General features: G+C 34.0%; 1 protein-coding gene across 1 annotated transcript; it reads right to left on the reverse strand.

Moving 5' to 3' along the window:
* Positions 1-2,760: 2,760 nt before the first annotated feature.
* On the reverse strand, positions 2,761-3,784 carry LOC133288125 (protein NDR1-like). The gene has a single exon (XM_061485824.1). It carries the CDS (start codon positions 3,629-3,631, stop codon positions 2,990-2,992), a length of 642 nt encoding a protein of 213 aa, XP_061341808.1. The 5' UTR covers positions 3,632-3,784; the 3' UTR covers positions 2,761-2,989.
* Between the last annotated feature and the right edge of the window lie 19,028 nt (positions 3,785-22,812).

Genomic DNA, 22,812 nt, shown 5'->3' on the forward strand with positions numbered 1-22,812 from the left:
CACAATTTTTTTTCCAAAAAAAAAAATTAACAATTTAATCGTGAAACTTCTTAAGGTCATAACTTTTGACTCAGGTATCCAAATCAGGTAATTCTTTTTTTGATTTCACATAACTTTTCGAGATCTACGCAATGACATCTCATTTGACATATTTTATTTCTCACAAACACAATTTAAATTTGCAAAAATAATATTATAAGAGCGGTTAAACCCAGACGCCTCTGAGTTCCGAGTTTGTGATTTAATATAAAAAAATAAATAAAAATTTGATTTGTGATTTAAACTCAAAAATCAATTTGAAAAATATGTATTAATAAAGGAAATAATTAAATAAATATTCTAAATTTCTAATGAAGAAGGATTTTATTTTTGAAATTAATGATTAATGCTATAAGCTTCTGAGTTATAATTCGTGGTCTGAAATTAATGATAGCTTATGAATATTCTTCAAAAATAAAATCCTTCTTCATTAGAGATTTAGAATATTTATTTAATTATTTCCTTTATTAATACAGATTTTTCAAATTAATTTTTGAGTTTAAATCACAAATCAAATCTTTATTTTGTTTTTCTTTTTAATAATAATTTTTATTTTTATTTTTAATTTAAATCACAAACCAAATCTTTATTTATTTTTTTATATTAAATCATAAACCTAGAACTCAGAGGCTTCTGGGTTTAACTGTCTTATAATACCATTCTTGCAAATTTAAATTGTGTTTGTGAGAAATAAAATATGTCAAATCAAATCTTATTGCGTGAATCTCGAAAAGTTATGTGGAATCAAAAAAAGAATTATCTAATTTAAATACCTGAGTCAAAAATTATAATTTTGGACAGGGCAGAGTTCCACATTAACTTAGATAAGATTGGAGAATTAAGCTACGGGTTGATTGAATGATTTGAAAAATGAAAGGCAGTCTGATTTCCCCTAGAGGGAGAAAGCCAATAAAGAACACCGTTCTAAGCTTAGGTTTTCGTGCCAATCCAATAAGATCCGGAATCAGAAATTTTACGATTAAATTGTTAACTTATTTTTGAAAAAAAAAATATGACACGTGTCAACACCTGATGAGTAACACTTAAATTAGGCGTGCCTCTTGAGTGAGGTCTAATTTAGGCGTGATTGGTGACGCCCAAATTGAACATGATATTGTGCAATAAATATGTAATTATTTTCAAAATAACCATAAATTCGTAATTTTTTATTTAAAAAGCAACAAATTAATTTTTTTTCACACGGAAATCAAGATATTGTTTTAACCATGGTTATCAAAATCGCGAGTTAACTCGTAAAATCGTACGATTTTACGAGTTTACTTTGTTTGGCGAGTTAAATCGGTAGTAAAATCGAAATTCTGAGTAAACTCGTTAAAATCGCGATTTTACTGTGCAAAATCGCAAACTCGTACGATTTGGGACAAGTTAGCGATTCATGGGCAGTGATGGCAAAAAAAAAAAATTGGACAAAAAATCGATTTGGCCCAACCCAGTTTACTCAATAGCTATTTTCTATCAAAAATAAACCCTAATCCCCATCGCGCGTTTGCAAGAGAAAGGGCAAACAATCATCTTCCTTCCCCCACCATCACACGACACTGCCACCTGCAACGGCTGAAGATCGACGACCCGACCGGCGACTGGAGCACCGTGGAGGTGCTGTTTTTTTTATGTGGCGTGGTTCTGTTTTTTTATCTTGTTATTTCTCTTTTGCTATTAGTAATGGTGGTAGTGGCATGGTTCTGTTTTTTTATCATTTTGACATGGTGCTGTTTTTTCTCTTTTGCTATTGCAATTGCTTGGACTTTCTTTTGATGTTAATGTTATTGATTCATGGTGGTGTTGGACTGTTGGTGCTGCTTTTTTTTTTTTTTTTGCTTGAATGATATTTTTTTCATCAAATTATCAGTTAATGGCTTCAAGTGGTGCTGCCGGTGTTAGTAGTTCAGCTAGTGTTGTGTCTGCACCTATTACTAGGAAACAAAAGGCTAAAAATGCTCCTGGAAATCGGAGTGATACAGGGTGGAAATAAGGCATGCCATTAAATGAATTGGAGTGCCTTTGAAAGGGTAAGATCTTATAAATACTGAATTTTTAAATTCTGAAATGCATGTTAATTTAAAAATTAGAATTTTCTAATAATTGCTTTTTATTTGTTTAGGTTCACACAAAGAGAAGAAACCGACTGACCACGAAAAAATTGAATGATGTTGTTTTTGTGATGGTTAATAGAAAATTGGCCAAGAAGAAAAATAATAGAAAACCTCTTATCCATGATCTTGAGGATCTTCCATCGGATGAAGATTGGGTTGTTGAAGATGAAAATGAAACTAACATGGAAGGAGACTTGGGTTTGGATGAAGAACAAGAGGAAAACTTGGATTTAGAAACTCAAATTGAAGAAAACATGGTGGGAATCCAAAGTGGAGAAAACATGGTTGTAAACTTGGAAGTAGAAGAAATGGTTGAAGAACAAGGACAAGTTGCCGTGGGAGATGACGACGACGATGCTAACTTTGAGAATTTGATGAACTTTGTACTCTAAGCACTTAGTCTCTAAATTTTTTGTTATGAGTTTGTGTCTTTTTATTTATAATGTTAGTTGGATATTATTATATTTATTATATATTTTTAAAAGTAAAAACTTACGATTCGTGGCGATTTTACGATTTACGATTTTACTATCCCCTCACGATTTTACGTAAAATCGCGAGTTTGACAACCTTGGTTTTAACAAAGAAAAAGCAACCTCCAATTGAATAAATAATAATAATTAAAAGGGAAAATATTATCTTATGATGTAGGAGAGTATTTTTCCTCCTACACATACATCGACTTTCGTGTTGTTTTTTTTTTTCTTTAAGTGAGTGGATTCCACTCGTAACTATCTCTATGATATAAGAGAGCTTCTCTTATGTCACATGAGCTCTCTTATGTCACATGAGATTAATAAAGCCCTAATTAAAAATACAAGAATACACTGGTAAAGTCAAGTAAACCCATGAGCATTAAGCACGAGTAAGACAGCGACGAAAAATGGAAGAAGCGCACGATAGCGTCCACAGAGTTTGGGTGCGCCGGACTCGATCCTTTCTGGGAAGTTCCCGAGCCTGATGGGTTTTCGGTGCACACCAGAATTGTCAATTTCCACATTTGCCCCTCCCCATAAACGGTGCCGTTTCGTGTACCACACCAGGATCTTATACTTCACCGCCGTAGCAAAATCCACCCGGAAGTACACCTTCCCGTCCACCGTCGACGTCAAGTTTCCGGCGGCGAGGAGGGAACTGGGCTTTGAGGCCTTTTTCTGGTGGCCCTGGTAGAACTCCGGGACGGTGGCGTTGCCGACGTAGCGGGTGGTGTTGGAATCGAGGAAGATCTTGAAGCGGAGGAGAACGGCGTCGTATTTGATGCCCTTGTCCTTGTTGCCGTTGACGAGCTTGAGGGTGAAGAGGAGGGTAGAGTTTTGAGGGGAATTGAGGGTTTTGTTGAGGGCAGGAACGTAAATGTAGTCGATGTAGCATTTGGGCTCGTCCACTCGCATGCTCAGCCACAAGAATAGGGCCGTGAGGCCCATCGTGATTATGAACCCGAAACAGCACGAGCAGCAGTTCTCTGATTCCGCCGCCATCTACGGTGGCCGTGTAAATATACAAAGTGAGAAAGTGAGTTACGGTTTGAGTTGCTATTTATGCTCTCTAAATTCTTTGTTTGTTTTATTTTTTGTTTTGGGAAGTTTCCATGTTTTTTACGTGTAACTTACTCGAAGGAGCATATATTGAGTGAAATTGGGGTTGGACCTTCTATTTTTTTAACTCAATTTATTATATATTATATGGGAAAAATATATCTTATTTTAAAGGATGTAAAATTGTGTTATTTTAAGTGAGAGAAAAAGATAAATTATGAGAGAGAGTAGGGATGTGCATGGGTCGAACCGAACTGGATTTTTTAAAAAACTGAACTGAATTGGTTTAAAGGGAAGGATATTGTAACAACTAAGTTGTGTTACTACCATGTTACTATCAATCAATCTCACCGTTAGACCGATTATGTTGATCCAACGGTTATATTTATTTTCATCTTTGTATGGTCATGATTTTTCAAATTTAATACTTTATATTTATTTTCACCTTTGTATGGTTATTATTTATCATATTTAATGCTTTCACTTTAAATTTGGGAAATCATAACCATACAAAGATGGAAATAAATATAACCGTTAGATCAACATAATCGATCTAACAGTGAGATTGATTGATAGTAACATGGTAGTAACACAACTTGATTGTTACAATATCCTTCCCCTTGGTTTAAATGGTTCGGTTCCGTTGGAAACGGTTCGGTTCTGTTCGGAAATGGTTCGGGTCGATCCTCTTGTGAAAAGAAAAAAATTAAAAAATAAAGTTATAAAATCAATTTGGTTCGGTTTGAAAACAGTTCGGTTCGGAAATGGTTCGGTTCAAAATGGTTCGGTTCTTAAACTGGTTCTAAAAACCGGTTCGGTTCATGAACTGGTTCTTTAAAACCGGTTAGGTTCATAAATTGGTTTTTAAAAATCGATTATTTTAAGGGCGGTTCGGTTCGGTTCAGTTTTTTGGTTATTTTACACGTCCCTAGGAGAGAATGGACAAAAAAAAATTGTTACGTCACAAACACTTTTTCCATATTATAACTAGGGAAAAATATTTATCCTTTTAGATGACACAACTTATACCCTTTCACTTTCACAAAGAGGTGAGACCCACACTTTTATTCTTTTTGTCAACTCTCTTTCCTCTTTTATCTATTTTTTTCTCTCTTAAAATGACACAATTTTATATCTTTTAAAATGACACATATTTTTTCCTTATAACAACTGCAGAGAAAAATTTCTCACTAGATTATAAAAAATGTAAAAATAAAAAATAAAACTATACTTTACACCCAGTAACTCTTTATGATGCATATAGTAACTGCTAGTATCTTAAAATAAATAAATAATAATAATAGTAATTAATTGTGCATGTGAATCTCACGGGTTTTATGCTTCTTTTTATGATCGTTAACTTTTTGTCATGTGTGTTTTTTCCCATTATCTATTTATGCTTAGAATATAGTTTTTTAATCTATGTACTTTTGTATTCTGTATCTATGATAAATTTTCTTTTTATTACAGAATATGCATTTTAAGACAGATATTTTTAAAAAAGCATTAAAAAATAATAAAACAAGTTTTTTAGAAGAAAACTTTTGGCCATCGATTTTTGAACGCGGAGGAGTATCCACGGTTGGAAGAGGGTTCTAGTAGGTCGTTTGTTTAAACTTTTAAAAAAAGTAATTTTTATCATGGCCCAAGTATACGCGTCGCGTGGGAAAGAAAGATGCTTGGTTGGTCTATTTTCTTATTCACTTGCCAAACCAAACACACAGAGTACGGTGTTCACTGCTCCGTGTCCTTTTAATGTTATTTTATCATATAGGGACCACAAAGTTTATATGTCGTGGGGTGACATCGAAAAAATTCATTAGAATAAATTCTTTATGCTTTAAGTTTTGATGTATATTTAAGGGATGTTTGGTAATATAAATTTTTTTATTGATCCAAAAAATAAATATTACTGGAATGTAGTGAAAAATATATTTTTGTTTGAATGTTATTAAAAGGTGTTTGGTAGGATTAAATTTTTCTGAGAAATTATGATTAAATTTACTGAGTGTGTGTTTAGTTGGTTGAGAAATATTTGTGAGAATCTAATGTTATTTCACGAGGGTTGGTGTGATTACTGGAAACCCTCGTATATTGCAAAAGTTTGTGACGGAAGCTCGCAATGGAAAATATTTACGACGGAAGTTCCCTCGCAAACCCTAGGAGCAAAAATTGCGACTGAAATTTCATAATTTCCTTGGCAATTTGCGTCGAAATTTGCTACGATTTTATTTGCGAAGGAATACATTCCCTCACAAAATTCAAAAATAACATATAAGTCAAATTTAAAAGGGAAAAAAGCATAAATTGGGAAGATGTCATTATAGGTAGGAGAAGACTATATAGAAGATATGCAATATGTGTATGAGAAAAAGTCATTGAATGCGTCGCCACATCCTTTATGGCAAACATTGAGTGCGTGTAGTGATAGTAGTGCCTATGTCAACTAATCTTAGGAGATATAAAACTGTGGAAATTTAAGGTGTGTGTACAAATGAATAAAAAGTGAGAAGCAGAGAAAAACGTCTGAAAGAGACACGTTCCAGCCATCCTCATCACCATCAATGTACAAATGAATGAAAAGTGACACATGCTTCCGGTGCCACTAGAAAAGGCACTGGTCTTGGTAGTTGGTGTTAGTATATGGATGTCCTAGAGACAATCTTTTGATTAGATTAGGACATATGTGGACCTTTTTATATTGTCGCAAATAAATAATAAGCACTCTTTATCCTGTTTCATATTTTGTCTCAATATTATTGTTAATATATTATATGAGTAACTGGATAAACCCCTTGGAATAAAATAGGTATCTCTTGAGTATCTGTGATGAGATCACGATCATGAGGATTTAAGGATACCAGATGTTTATTCCTAATTTTATGTTCCTAGTCTAGAGACACTGAGAATGAGGATCAGTAATCTCAGGTAAGACTAGCACGACTTATCTACTTGTATTCGGATACAAGGTAAAGACCTCATGAGCTACAGATATGGAGATGTCTTAGCTAAAGTCGTGGGTGGACCTATAAGGGTATAGCTCTCATTGAACAGACCCACAAAGAGACTCTATAAGGAAATCTTACAAAAGTATCATTAGAGCAGTCTCTTAATATTTGGGTATGTCTTTCCTTAGACCATAAGTTGTCACCTAGACTGTGTTCTAGAAGGCATGTTTTGATTGTATACCTCGTCTGCCTGAAACATGGAGACTCATAGGTATACTTTTTGGCATGTCCTGAAAGAGCACATGCCTAGGGTGATAAGCTGAAGGAATTCGTCAAATCTCTGTAAGGGATTAGGTTATCTGTAAATCGGAAAAATCGAGATGACATTTACAGGACTCAGGAATCTATGCATAGTAAAAGAGATCATGAGATGATCTGCCTTTAGAGTTAGTAAATTGAAGATTCCTTATTTCGAATTAAAGCTTACCTTAGGTTTAAAGGGAAGGTAACAGAGACGAAAGGAAATACATACAGTAACCAAATATATGTAATAGGATGATCATGTCATTAACCTAACTAGCTCTGGGGCAACAAAGCATTGCTAGTGCTCTGTGTTGTCATTAAATGGGTTGTGGGCTTGTTGGGCCCAAGCCCATTTATGTCAGTGGCTATGTTGGGCCTAATGAGTCACACACTAACACCTTATTGTCTTGATGATATAGCATTAAAGGTATTGGGCCTAATAAAGGTTGTTAGCCTACGAAGAAGTTTGAAAGCCCACCTAAGAGGGAAAGGGCGCATGGTAATTGTACTGGGCTTGGATGGTCCAAGACATTATTAATTAATTTAATTAGTTAAATTAATTATCAAATACTTAAATTGAGAATTTAAATTTAGAATTTGAATTTTGAATTTAAATGTTTGAACGTTTGAATTTAAATGTTTGAATTCGAATTTGAATTGGCTATGAAAAGTTGTTTCATAACAAAAGGATAAGATAAGATATTGTTGGAACAAATCCCTAGTATCAAGAGGAGATATTTGAGTATCATCCAAGGTTGTTTGGGGAGCTGATTTGGGTTGTTATGAGTGTCATTTAGTCAACCAAATAAGCTCCAAATCAGATTTGGTTGGTTGAGAGAATAAGTGAGTAAGTTGGTTCAAAATTGAATGCAACTACTCAATGTATTTGCACTGCATTGTGGACCAAAGGGGCGCACCATATGGCTGGCCATATGATGGTCATTAGGTCAGAATTTTGACAAGGTTTAGACCTAGTCTCATGAGGATTAAAAGATAGGTTGTTGGGAAAATTTGAATTGCAACAACTCCACCTTTTTCTCCCTTGGTGTGCGCCATTTTGATCAGATTTTTAAGAGAAAAATCTGACTTGAATGCTTAGACTTTCTCATCTCCTTTGGTCATCCTTTTGTTAGGTTTTTCTTAAGAGAGTTTTGAAGAATATCCTAGCCACTTCTCATCAATTCCATGCGCCACTTTTGTGAAGTTTTAAGCTGAAAATTTCACTCATCTAAACACATTAACCTTGCCTCCTCCTTCTTCTATTGAACGCCTAGCCAGCCTTCTTTGTGGTGTTTAATTGGTGGCTTTTCAAGAAGGGTTCTTGCATCTTGACGTAGGGTGGTGTGGATCAATATTAGAGGGTTTGAACCCTTTCAAACCTTACATTGATCACCTTGGAGTTTTAATCACGAACAAGGTATATCATTACGTCCTAAAGTACATATCTTGATTGGCATGTGTGTTTCCGCTTTTGAAAAAAAAAAATTTCATCCTCACATGTCTACGACCTTCAAGGCCATTTTATTTCAGTTGGGCTTTAACCACTTAATTAAAAGTCAAGTCCAGTCCAATAAGGAAAGTTAGGGTTCCCAATTCAAGATGTTCAGCAGCCATTTTGAATATGTTTGAGTTGAATTTTGAAGACAAGGGAGTGTGGAAATCAGTCACCACAAGAGAAAGTAGAGAGAGAACAATTTCAGAAAATTCACAGGAGAATAGAGGAATGAGCAATCTTTGATCATTCTTCAATATCTCCTTCATCTACCGTCTGATCGAGCTGAGATTTTTTTGGTATATTCCTAACTCATCATTCTTCATATCCAACGGTGGCTTTTCTGGTTGGAGATCTATAACATCGAAGTGGTTTGTGTGCAGGACTTTGTTGTAGGCAGCGATCTTGAGAGAAGGTTTTCTCTTAAGTCCATCGTTGGATAATGCCAAAAAACTTTAAGTAAGGGTTACACTCATTATACTATATATCTAACTGACAGTTTGTTGATTAGAGCTCTCAAGAGGGATTCGTGCAATTACAAACGGAGGTTGTCAGTATTCCTGCTCTTTTTCGGGTAGTGAGGTTCAAAGGGAATATATTTTTCCTTAACCGTTGGATTGTCCTCAAAATTAGTCAGTGTCCTCCTAAAAAACTTCTTTATCAGGCATTTATAAACAGTAAAATCCCTCTCAATTGTGAACGATTTCAATGATTTTTAGAATTTTCAAAATATGAAATTTATATATATAGGCACACTTTTGCGAGGAAAATTTAAAATCCCTCAAAATTGTGAACAATTTTGCTAGGGAAATGTAAAATCCCTTGCAATTGCGAATGATTTTAATGATTTTGAGAATTTTGAAAATATGAAATATAAATATGTAGGTGAACTTTTGCGAGGGAAACGTAAAATCCCTCGCAATTGTGAACGGTTTTGTGATTGAATCATCATTAATGGTTATTAATGAGTGCCCTACAAGGGGAAAAATGTAAACTCCCTCGCAAATATGAAACGACATTGCTTCAAATTCTGCGACGGGTTTGGATTATTTTTCGGCGCAAGTTTGGTGTTAGGTTAAAAAAGTGGTTCTTTCATTTTTACTTTCACCTCATCCCTTTCACCAGCTCTCACTTCCTCCTTTTCATCGCTCTCAGTCTCACTTTCACCGACGAACCATCAACATTGGTACCTCTGTCTGTCCGTCTTCATTACCCACGTCCATCCTTCCCTTCGACGTCTTTGTTACCCGTCGCCGGACACCGTCATTTGGGTGAAGCTTTCATTGAAGTTGCCTTTTCTCGGACAAACCACCAGACTGCCACCGTTACCCACCATTTTTGTCAAGGTACCATTTTTTGCTTTCATTCCTCTCTCTCTCTCTTTTATGTTGGGACCATTTTGGTTACCCTTTTTTGTTTTGTCTTTCAGTTAGTTTACATTTTGAGGACCCATTCTTTGCACTGTTGGTGACACATTTAGGTCCCATTAGAACGAGGTTTGTCGCTCCACCATTTTGGTACAATCCGAATACTTTGTTGTGTTATGATGTTGTCAATATACACAAATTTTTGGCTTTATTAATTTCAATTATAATTCACGGGGATTGCAAATTGGTGTCTGTGGTTACAGATATTTGACCAGATAGATAGCAAGCATAACAAAGTTGGGTTCTTTTTTGTTCTTGTAAATGATCCATTCCTATGCTTTCTTTTGGGGTGAGACCAATGTTTATCTTTTTTTTGGGTTTTATGTTTTTTGTTTGCCCTTTGTTTTTTCCTATTTAAATCTTGAAACTTTGTGTATGGATGTCAATTCTTAAGAATTTTGTGAATTCTCGGTCACAGGGTTTAATAATCTACCATATCTTGTGAAGGAACAACCATCAGTTTTAGTATTCGCTCCCTCCATTTGAAGTATTGGATTGGAGTTTCCTCGACAAGTCATAAGAGGTACTTCTTGGAGCTCAAAATCTCTATCTATACTTGTAGTCCATTGCAAAATTCTTTTGATTTCTATTTATATTATTATTAGATGTAGATTATTTGGTCTCTGATTCAGAAGTCATTTACATCACTCTACTTATTATAGAACTTACCCTCAATATTCCCAAAAACCCAACTACAGGTTGATCTGCAACGAGGAAAAGCAAGCACGGTTGAAGTGGATTTAGAGTGCATTCAGGATCACAAATCACAAGCCTAACTGCATAGCTTCTTTTGTACCAGTAAGCCAAACTCTAATCATAACCTTTCAATTATCTCAAAGGATGTGTATTGGTAAAAAAAAAAGTATTGGTACTTTTCCCATATGGAAAGTTTTTAAGTTGTGAATTTAATGTCCCCAACATTTGAAATGTAATAATTATCTGTAAGTTCTCTAAAATATTAATAATCTACCATACCTTGTGAAAGAACAAACACTAGTTTTAGTATTCACTCCTTCTATTTGAAGTATTGGATTGGAGTTTCCTCACAAGTCACAAGAGGTACCTCTTTGAGATCAAAATCTCTATCTATGCTTGTAGTCCATTGCAAAATTCTTTTGATTTCTATTTCTATTTATATTATTATTAGATGTAGATTATTTGGTCTCTGATTCAAAAGTCATTTACATCACTCTATTTATTATAGAACTTACCCTCAATATTCCCAAAAACCCAACTACAGGTTGATCTGCAGCGAGGAAAAGCAATCACAGTTGAAGTGGATTGAGAGTGCATTCAAGACCACAAATCACAAGCCTAGCATAGCTTCTTTTGTACCAGTAAGCCAAACTCTAATCATAACCTTTCAATTATCTCAAAAGATGTGTGTTGGTAAAAAAAAAAGTATTGGTACTTTTCCCATATGGTAAGTTTTTAAGTTGAGAATTTAATGTCCCCAACATTTGAAATGTAATAATTATCTGTAAGTTCTCTAAAATATTAATAATCTAACATGCCTTGTGAAAGAACATACACTAGTTTTAGTATTCACTCTTTTCATTTGAAGTATTGGATTGGAGTTTCCTCACAAGTCACAAGAGGTACCTCTTAGAGATCAAAATCTTTATCTATGCTTATAGTCCATTGCAAAGTTCTTTTGATTTATATTTATATTTATATTTACAGTATTATTAGATTCAGATTATTTGGTCTCTGATTCAGAAGACATTTACATCACTCTATTTATTATAGAACTTACCCTCAATATTTCCAAAAACCTAACTACAGGTTGATCTGTAGCGAGGAAAAACAGGCACAATTGAAGTGGATTGAGAGTGCATTCAGGACCACAAATCATAAGCCTAACTGCATAGCTTCTTTTGTACCAGTAAGCCAAACTCTAATCATTACCATTCAATTATCTCAAATGATGTGTATTGGTAAAGAAAAAGTATTGGTACTTTTCCCGTATGGAAAGTTTTTAAGCTATGAATTTAATGTCCCCAACATTTGAATTGTAATAATTATCTGTAAGTTCTCTAAAATATTAATAATCTACCATACCTTGTGAAGGAACAACCATCAGTTTTAGTATTCACTCCCTCTATTTGAAGTATTGGATTGGAGTTTCCTCAATAAGTCACAAAAGGTACCTCTTGGAGTTCAAAATCTCTATCTATGCTTGCAGTCCATTGCAAAATTCCTTTGATTTATATTTATATTATTATATGCAGATTATTTGGTCTCTGATTCAGAAGTCATTTACATCACTCTATTTATTATAGAACTTTCCTTTAATATTCCCAAAAATCCAACTACAGGTTGATCTGCAGCGAGGTAAAGCAAGCACAGTTGAAGTGGATTGAGAGTGCATTCTGGACCACAAATCACAAACCTAACTGCATAGCTATTTTTGTACCAATAAGCCAAACTCTAATCATAACCTTTCAATTATCTCAAAGGATGTGTATTGGTAAAAAAAAAAAGTATTAGTACTTTCGACATAAGGGAAGTTTTTAAGCTGTGAATTTAATGTCCCCAACATTTGAATTGTAATAATTATTTGTAAGTTCTCTAAAATAATTACTAATAACTTATCACCTTAAAATTTGTAGATAATTATTTATCCGTGTAGTATCTTGTAGTAAGTTGGACTGTTGAATCTCCTGTAACATACTTGTAACTACCCTAGGATTCTGTTAGAATTCAGTGAAGACAGTTATCTCTAACTGTTTTAACTAACTCTATAAATATGTAAACTGAACCCAGAACTTATGGAGATGAATAATAATTCACTTCAGTTAAGAGATTACTCTCAGTATCTCACTACATCTTATCAATTATTAGTTTGATTCACATTCATTTTCCTTCCTTTTCTTGTCTCAATACAAAACTGATATAACTGAACCTTGGCATAGTAATACGTGTTTGTAACAATCTTTATTTTCCTTAATCCAATGGAGAAGTTCTACATGTTCATATATGAGATTGATTTATCTTACTGTCTACTTTATTTGTTTCATACTTCTTTCATTTTGTCATGCTTTCCTCCAAGATTTTCGACGATTAATGGGATCATGATTATATTAATGGTGTTCTACTCTTAATTAGAATTTCAGTTGCTATTTTCTGTTTGCTTTATTGTTTATTCAAATTATGGATAGAATAATGGCCAATAAAGTACGTAAGCAAGCCTAATATAACAGCTAAACAATATAATTTTGTAGTATAGTACTCTTGGATTCCTAAATGCACATAGACATATAGCCAACTTCTTAAAGATAAATTTAGACTATCATTGGTAAAGTGTTGAACGAAACTTTTTTCTATTTGGATTACTAAGAATAATCAATTGGACCACACAAAAAATGATTTTCCTGCATATGGGATGTTAAGCGGATGTTAGACATCGGGGAAGCTTGCATGTCCGGTTTGTTTAGAATAAAATGTGGGTTTTAGCTTGCAACAAAATCGCAAGGTCTCTTGGTTTGACACTCATCGGTGATTCTTGCCACTTGATCACTAGTATAGGGAAAATAAAAAAAGACTTCACGAGAGGTGTTGTCGAAAGGTTGCACACACCTCGTCGGTTAAATGGCCAAGAAATATGGGAGAGGGTGAGGTACATTCCAAGTGTTGAAGAGAGGCCTGCTTTCAGTGACACTGAGGGATATGACGTTGATTACCATTGGAACATACACAACATCTTTTGGGATCTACCTCACTGGAAAGATCAATTGTTAACACATAACCTTGATGTTATACAAATAGAGAGGAATATGTTTTGCAATATTTTATATACTGTGATGGACACCAAGGGAAAGATGAAGGACGCTCTAAACGCAAGACTGGACATGCAAGCGATTTGCAGAAGGGCTGGTTTGCATTTGGTTACAACCCCAACTGGGCGGACCTTCAAACCTCAGAAGTCGTACACACTGAATAAAGACTAGAAATTAGAATTGTTGTGTTGGATTAAGGATCTTAAATTCTCATATGGTTATGCATCGAAGTTGTCTGGGTGTGTTGACATGAACGAAGCAAATTTATACGGGATGAAGAGTTACGATTGTCACATTTTCTTTCAAAGATTTTTGCTGCGAGCCTTTAAAGAATTATCGAAGAAAATGTGGAATATATTGACCGAACTTTCATTATTCTTTAAAGAAATTTGTGCTTCTCAACTTAATGCTGAAAGGTTACGGTATCTGGAGGCGAGCGTGCCAATAATGCTATGCAAGTTAGATATGGTGTTTCCTCCGACCTTTTTTTAACTCAATGGAACTTTTTCCTGTTCACTTGGCCTACAAAGCAAGAGTTGGAGGTCTGCAACAATATAGATGGATGTATCCGTTTGAGAGGTTAGTTTTTTATCTGAACATTTAATTGTGTCACATGTTGCAACAAAATATAAATACCTTATATTCTGGTCACGGGTTTGTACGCACACTGAAGATAAAGGTCAGTTCTTGAGACATGTTGAAGGATCTATCGCCGAAGCATATCTCGTCAAAGAGACTGGTAATTTGCATCATACTATTATCCTCCTAGATTTATATCAAGATGGAGAGTGTTAGTTGGAAATTTTCCTTAGTTTAGCGATGTAATTCTTATTGGAAATAAGCTGAATATAACTGAAAATACAGGTAAAAATGACCCAAATTGCAAAGAATGGGCCCAATAAGGCATTTGGGTTGATAATGACATATTTGTAATTTTTACGATATTTTCTCTCCGCTATTTGAACCAGGATGGCACAATTGTAATAAAGGAGCTGAGATGGCAAAGTGAGAATCATTGGATGCTCTTTTGATCTAATGGACGAAAACGCTTGGAGCTTTAGTTTAAGTCAGAGTCTCTATTTGTAATAAAACTTAGAAAATTTTGTTGTGAGTTTTGAATACTTTTTAGCGCTTCAGTTTTCGTTGAAAAGTTCTTGGAGATACATGCACAAGGAAGGACATTATTCTTGAAGTGATTCAGGAGGATGGATTTTCGCGTGCATGCTTTTGGATTTGCAGTACTGTGGTTAAGCTTTTCTTAGTTTTAGCAATTTGGATTTGAAGAACCAAATTGGTCTGTTACCTATAACTCTGCACTATTTCTAATCTTTGCGAATGAAAAACACGATTTCTGTTATGCTAATTTTCATTTTTGCTTTAATCTTCAACATGCATTGCCAATTTATTTTTCTACATTTCTGATGAAGATGACAAGTACCCAGTAATTGATTCAAACTTCTATGCATGTTCTTGATGTTTGATTAGTGAAACTTTCTTGGTTTTAGTTCCATGGGAATGGACTTAACATTTCTTGCATGAACCTATATTGGGAAATTTGAGTTTATGAATTTTCATTAAATCAAGATTCTAAGTTTAGAAATAATCTAGGAAAGAATTTGATTATAAATTATAACTGATTGATTCAAGATTAAGAGATTAGTATGAATCAATTTCAGAACTGAATTTGAGAAAGTTTAGTTAAGTTCTACAAAAATCAAATTCCATCAAGATAGTTGCTACAATAGTTAAAATGCAGACATGCAATTTTTAAAGGGAAGTCATTGAAATCAAAATTCTAGAATTTTAATCTTGATTTTTATTCATTTGAATGTGTTCTAACCACTCTTGGTTTAGTTTACATTTTAGAAATTACAATTTTCAACGAAAAAGCAATCACATTCACCTTCAAGAAAACTGAAAAAGAATAAATAAAAGAGATTGAATATCCCATTCCCTGTGAACGATACTTGAATTCTTTTTGGATTATATACTTTTACAGTACTAACAGAGAGGAGTCCATTGAAATGATGATGGCAGTGATACGAGTGGTCAGATATCACTATTTAATTATCCAGGTCGATTCGTGGGAAGGCAAAGGATGTCAGTTCTAGAAGGAAGGGATAAGAACGTTGCAGAGTGGTACATAGAGTAAGATTTCATTTGTGAACATAGAGATAATGTTTCCATTACACGACTGTATTTGGTTTAGGGGTAATCATCCTCATAAGTTTTATAATATTTTTTCCTTACAATTTCTTTTCCAAATGAATATGTTCGAATAATCTTTCGTAGTCATATTCTGAAGTTGATCAATTCATTACGTCTCAATTTCCTCATTGGTTTAAGGAGTACTTCATGCAAAACCAATTAGTTGTCCATGATGTTGTTTGGATTTTATTAGGTGGAGCTGCGAGATTTGACACCTGATTTTTAGAAAATATATAGTCAACGGGTATAGGTTTGCAACAGTAAAAGCGAATCAAAATATGTCATGTTGTAATTATGATGTATGTTGTCGAGGTGGGCAAGTCGACGGTGCTGAGGGCGATTACTATGAGAATTTAGTTGATATCATTCAGTTGGATACAAGTTGCGCAAGTCGGTTACTCTGTTTAAATGCAATTGGTTTGATGACAGCTCACGTCGGACAAAAGTTGACCAATATAGAAATGTTGAGGTCAATTGGTCAAGGAGTTATACACTAGGTTTCAAACCCTTTATACTTGCTCAACAGCTGGAACAAGTTATTTACTAGGGGTGTTCATCAACCGATCCAGACCGCGGTGACTAAACAGAAAAATCGAAAACTGAAAAATCAAAACAAAAAAAAACCATAAAATTTAATTGGATTGGATCAGATTTTGGATGGTTGGGGAAAATCGATCCAATTATTCCCCAACCTTACCATCTACCTAGGGTGTAAATGGGCAAGGCAGCCTGTCAGGGGCCTCTGGCCTGGCCTGGCTTGGCCTGTTTAACAAATAAAACAATCTTGAGCTTATTATAAAGCCTCTTTTAAAATCAAGCCACAGTCCTATTTTGCAAAGCCTGTCCCATAAGCCTCCAGGCTGGCCTGTATTTTTAAACAATTTTTTTTAATAAAATTTATTTTCTCTATTAGGGTAATTCCCTTAACTATTTTAGTCATTTCCCATTCTCACTGCAAACATATTTGTTTCTCCTTTACCCTATCGAACAATCGTACTACCCACAAACTTCCCTGTGACCGTGAGGCTGTGAGATTGCTGATCTTTTCTTCCCCTTTGCTACTATAGCTTTCGGTCCACATAAGTTGTGCTGTAGTTCCCCATATCGAACTACGTTCCTCATCGACAGCTGCGCTATTGTTCATCAGCCTCCATTTCGGTCAATGCTAGAGGGACACACCACGCTGTCAACTGTTGTCGAGCTCATCTTCTCTGCTACGTCAAATCGGTCACTACATATTGGTTTAGTCTGATTTTGACTTTGGGTCTGGATTTTTTTTTTTGAAACCCTTACTCTATTTTGTTTTGGATTTCCTTTTCCCCCTTGATTGATAAATGATGTTGTTTCCTATTATTGTCTGCATGTTGTTTCAGGTTACTTTTCTTTGAGCATTTGTTCAATAGTTTCCCTCATTTGCCCTATCCCTAACCTCACCATTGAGTAGGGGTGGCAATACGGGTCAACCCGACACGACACGTTTTTGACCCGTACACTATTTGACACGACCCTGACACGACCTGTTTGTAAACGGGTCGTAAAACACAAACCCTGACACGACCCGTTACGGGTCACAGGTCGACACGACACGACCCGCAAAATTTAAAATTTAAAAAAAAAAGTGGAATTTTTTGAAAAATAAATAAATTAAAAACAATAAAAAATAAAAATAAAAATAAAAAAAGATTAGCTTCTATTTTTTGAGATTTTTAGTTCCTTATATTCTTTTCTATACTAAACAATGACTATATATATCAATATACAAATGAATAAAAATAATAATATAATAAAATATTTAATAAAAAAATAAAAAAATGACACTGTGCGGGTTGACACGCAAACCCGCGGGTTGACACGCAAACCCGCGGGTTGACACGCAAACCCGCGGGTTGACACGTGACCCGACACGAAAATAAACGGGTCATATTTACACAACCCTGACACGACCCGTCCTGACCCGCGAGTTGACACGACACGTGATTTGGCGGGTCGGGTCACGGGTCAACCCGCGGGTCAATACCTGTATTGCCACCCCTACCATTGAGTAGATTAAAAATGTGACAACTTTGTCTAAAACCCATTTATTTACTTGATTACCCATTTCATAAAACATTGTTTAAGGTTCTAGAATTATCTCTGTCAGGATTGATAGCTGAAGTGAAAAAGGCTTCGCGAAGTAGGGGTGTATTGAGAGAAGACTTCAATCCTGTAAGACTGTCTTAATTTCCTATATCATTTTTACAGCTAGAATTGTTATCTTTATACTTGCAATATTTCTGAAGTTGTTATTGATGTCATGCGGGAAATTTTTTAGTTAATTCCAACTTGCGGGCACTCTTTTGTATCTTGTTGGTTAGAGACTTAGAGTTATTAGACTATTCAACTAATTTTATTATTTGGCTTCCCTGAATCTACTTCTTACACCATAAGTGCTTGGTCTGAGTCATGTTTGCAGAGGTAGGTCTCTATTTAATTTATGAAAATACTTTATAATATAAATAAAATAATTGATCGACTAAATATATTTTCCACATGATAAATATTATTAATATGTTTGTATGAAATTTGTTGTGGTCCATTTATAAATTTTAAATTTAAGATCTTTAATTAGTTATTATGATGATGGCAAGATCCTTCCACAAGACTTTTTTTATTTATTTATATTGTATAAAAAATCATATGAGATTATTATAGTTAGCAAGACCTTATTAAAATGTTTCATATTATCATTTTAAATTAAAAAATAACTCTGGGACTATATTTACAGAAGTATATATCATCTTTTTTAGAACAAGTATCAATATTGGTTTAGCATATAGTTCTTTCATACATTTCATTTTGATTAAACGAATATTATTTATTCCACATTTTTTTTGGTACTTAGATTCCCCCTGTATATGTTATTATTACTTTCCCTCGTTATGATTCAAATGTCAATTTCTTTTGGTGATATTCAAGCTAGCTAATATTTATAATAAGATGCAGTAGATTTTATCCAAGAAACTCACTTTATAATTTGACAATTGACACCATGCAAGTACACACCACATATATGAAACTCAATCTCCCACCCATCCCCGCTTCCACCAAATAAATGCTACTACATAAACAAAGCATGCTATACTGCAACATAACTTAATAGTTAACAAGTAATCATAATTATTATTGTATAAGTGTCAAAATGGAATTTATCCCATTATGCCTTGTATCGAAAGGTACTTTTTCTTTTTGTAGAATAACTAAAATAGTTACCAAGTAATAATTTATGTGACTGTTTTCAAAAGTGAACGTTTTCTTTCCTCCAATTAATTTGTGAAATATATTAAGTTGTTGAAAAAAAAAGTTCAAAAAGATTTTCTTTTTAGGATATCATTTTCTTTTGAAGAGGTGACGATAGGGATTCTAGAAATTGAGAATGAATTGGTTACATTACGTTTTCTTATTCATCTTTTTCCCATTCTCATTTTTCATTCACACTAATCTTCATTTTTGTTCTATATACTTATTATAAAAATGAAGATAGTATAGATGCTGCTCTGCTTTTATGATATTTAAGTTTCTAGAAATAAGTTTATAATTAAAATATTTTTAATAATTAATCAGGACAAGCTCGAATTGTCTTCAAACTACATTTACAATTCACTATATTTGTTCTCTAAATTTGTAAGGCTTTTTTGATTAAGCTTCTGCCATGAGCCTTTGAAGCATTTTCTTTCTACTTCTTTTTTCTCTTGCATACCATAATGTTATGTACTTTCCTAGTAATATAGACATGTTCTTTCTCTTTGCTTAAGCTATTGCCTTTCTTTCTCTTTGAAGCATATTATAATACTACGTTATGTTATGTATCTAATATTATATTATGTTATGTCATGTTGTTATATGCTAGAGGAATGGACTCTAATCCAAGTGGAAGTGATGAGGTTAGGGTACCAAGTGACTCCAGTCAAGTTCAAGTAAGAGATGAACAAGTAAGAGAACAAGTAAGAGATGGTGGAGAATCAATGACAGCAAAAAAGAAGAGGAAAACATCACTTGTTTGGAATGACTTTCATGAAGTTGAACTCCTTGAGGTTGGGCGAAAAGCAATTTGCAACTATTGCAAATGTAGATTTGCTACTGGTGGGAATGGAGGTAGCACTAGCCATTTGAGGAGGCATTCACAAAATTGCTTGCAAAGGAAATTAGACCAAGCACGACATAAGCAATCCACTCTAGCATTTCAACCGACAAATTCTTCCTTGAACCCTTTCCTTACACCTGGAGGTAAGTATTCTAATGAAAAGATGAGAGAAATTATTGCTACTGCTATTATGGTTCATGAGTATCCTTTTAGCATTGCGGATGATACAATTTGGATGTGGGGCTTTAAGTTTGCTAATAATGAATTTGAGAAAGTCTCGCGTCAGCCAACAAAAATTGATTGCATGAAAATATATGAGGTAGAAAAAAAAGTTCTTAAGGCTTTACTGATGAGTATGAATAAGATCAGTTTAACCACTGATATATGGAGATCTAGTCACCAAGTAGCTGAATATATGGTCATCACTTGTCACTTTGTTGATTCAGAATGGAATTTACAAAAAAAAGTTTTGAGTTTTGTTAAAGTGCCACCTCCAAGGCGTGGAGTTGATATTTCTGATGCAATTTTTAAATGTTTGCAATTATGAGGTATTGAAAGTAAAGTATTTTCAGTGTCGGTTGATAATGCTACTTATAATGATGTTTGCATAAGAAACCTCAAAGGCAATTTATCAAGAAACAATAACTTAGTACTTAGTGGAAAGTTATTTCATGTGCGATGTTGTGCACATATATTGAATTTATTGGTACAACATGGTCTTGGTTAGATAAAGGATATCATTGAAAATGTTCATGAAAGTGTTAAATATGTTAATCAATCTGACTCAAGGTTGAAGACATTTAGCGATATTGTTATGCAAATGGAGATAAAAGAAAGGAAGTTAGTTATTGATTGTCCCACTAGATGGAATTCAACATATGAAATGTTATTTATTGCTTCCAAATTCAAAGATGCTTCCAAACACAAAGAGAGGGAGCCACACTATAATTACTTGCCATCTAATGAGGATTGGGAAAAGGTTGAAAAAGTTTGTAATCTCTTAGAAGTTTTGTCTTGCTACTAATGTCATATCCAGGAAGTGATTACCCCACAACCAATCTATATCTTCCCGAAGTTTATAGGATTAAAGAAGTGATTGATGCTGCAGTTGAAGATATTGATGATTTTATGAGAGGAATGGCAAAGCCAATAAAAGAAAAATTTGACAAATATTGGGGGAATGCAATTTTTTGATGGCTATAGCAAGTGTTTTGGACCCACGATGTAAATTTCATGTTGTAAATATTTGTTTCCCACTAATATACAAATCAGAAAATGAGGCAAATTATAATGTGGAAAAGGTGAATCAAGTTTTAGAGGATTTATACAATGAGTATTTGGCTCTAAGTTTGCAAGAGTCATCCTCTAATAATGAGGTGGAAGCTAGTATGAATCAATCATCATCTTCCACACGTCCACCTCAAGTTTCACTTGGCTCTGGTTTTGCTAAAATCATGAACTTGGTGCGAGAAAAGAAAGCTATCCCCCCAATAAAATCAGAGTTAAAATGTTATCTTGAAGAGGATGTTTATATATGTGATGAAAAATCTCATATTTCCTTCAATGCCTTGGAATGGTGGAAGAATAATAGTTCAAAGTACAGAATTTTATCAAAGATGGCAAGAGACATACTCGTTGTTCCAATCTCTACAGTAGCATCAGAGTTCACATTTAGTGCTGGAGGAAGAGTTATTGACGCATATCGTGCTAGCCTAGCTGAAGACACCATTCAAGCTTTAATTTGTGGTGGAGATTGGCTACGCAGCAAGTATAGTTTGAAAAAAAGCAAAAGGTATCAACTTAAGTAATTAAATTTGTTTTACAATTTTATTGTATATGATTTTAATTTCAATAGGAATCTAATTTAATTATTTTTAATGTAGGATGAGCCAACATCAAATGATATCAGATTGTTTGTGTGAAGGTGCCTCGATTGAACAGGACTTGCAATTATAATCGTCAAACTCACTCAGTCACTCCTTTTTAAATCGTGTGGAACTTTTACATTATAGATATTTATGATTATTTATATTATAATCATTTGCTCCCTTGAATAAGTTTTTTTCTTCTGATTTTTTGCTATTGTATTCAGGTGGTATAAAGAATGGTCACTGCTCCTTATTTTATACGTTGTTGGTATAAAGAATGATCATATTGCTGGTGAAGATCTCTTTGGTCTCATTGGGATGAAGATCTTGCTGCATTGGGTTGTGGAGAATTTTGAATTGAACGTGGGAACTTAGTTTCTCTATCTTTTTTTGTTGTATTGTTTTGAGTTACATGCATTGCTTAGACTATTATTACTGGGTTCAAGTGTTATTTTCTCAATTTTTGTGGCGTGTACTCTGATCACCTAACTCCAGCATTTTGTTTTGAGTATTTTTAGACTTTCGTTATTGGTTTCAATTGTTTTTCTCTCTATTGAATATTATATTTAATCCTTTTGATAATTGAGTAGAATCGAACAAATTTATGTCTGTCAATTTAGATGTTATCCTTTGCTTGAAATTTAACATTAGACCATTTTATTTCTTTTTTTTTGTTTGCTGAGTTCTGCCTATAAATCATCTGAAGGAGTAATACTACTGCTACAAAACATTTGGCATTGATGCAAATGATTGTTTCTCTTAGTGTATATCCTCGCTCGAAGTTGTACATTCTCGGTAGTTATAGTCAGTTCTCAAATGTGGTTGGGTGTATTTCTCGTTGTTGAATCACTATGTTTGTATAGATCTTGCATCACTCGCTTTTTATATTTTAGGATTTGTATATGTAAATCATTTTATTAGTCTCACTTACTTTAAATTTAAATCTCAATTAAAATTCACCAACTGTGATAAATTTGAA

Source organism: Gastrolobium bilobum, unplaced genomic scaffold, assembly GCF_033153095.1.
Source record: "Gastrolobium bilobum isolate Gb01-03AN ecotype WA unplaced genomic scaffold, APGP_CSIRO_Gbil_v1 utg14970, whole genome shotgun sequence".
Lineage (NCBI taxonomy): Eukaryota > Viridiplantae > Streptophyta > Magnoliopsida > Fabales > Fabaceae > Gastrolobium > Gastrolobium bilobum.

Excerpts from the sequence above, each read along its gene's own strand:
- LOC133288125 (XM_061485824.1), bottom strand. The coding sequence starts at position 3,631 with ATGGCGGCGGAATCAGAGAACTGCTGCTCGTGCTGTTTCGGGTTCATA.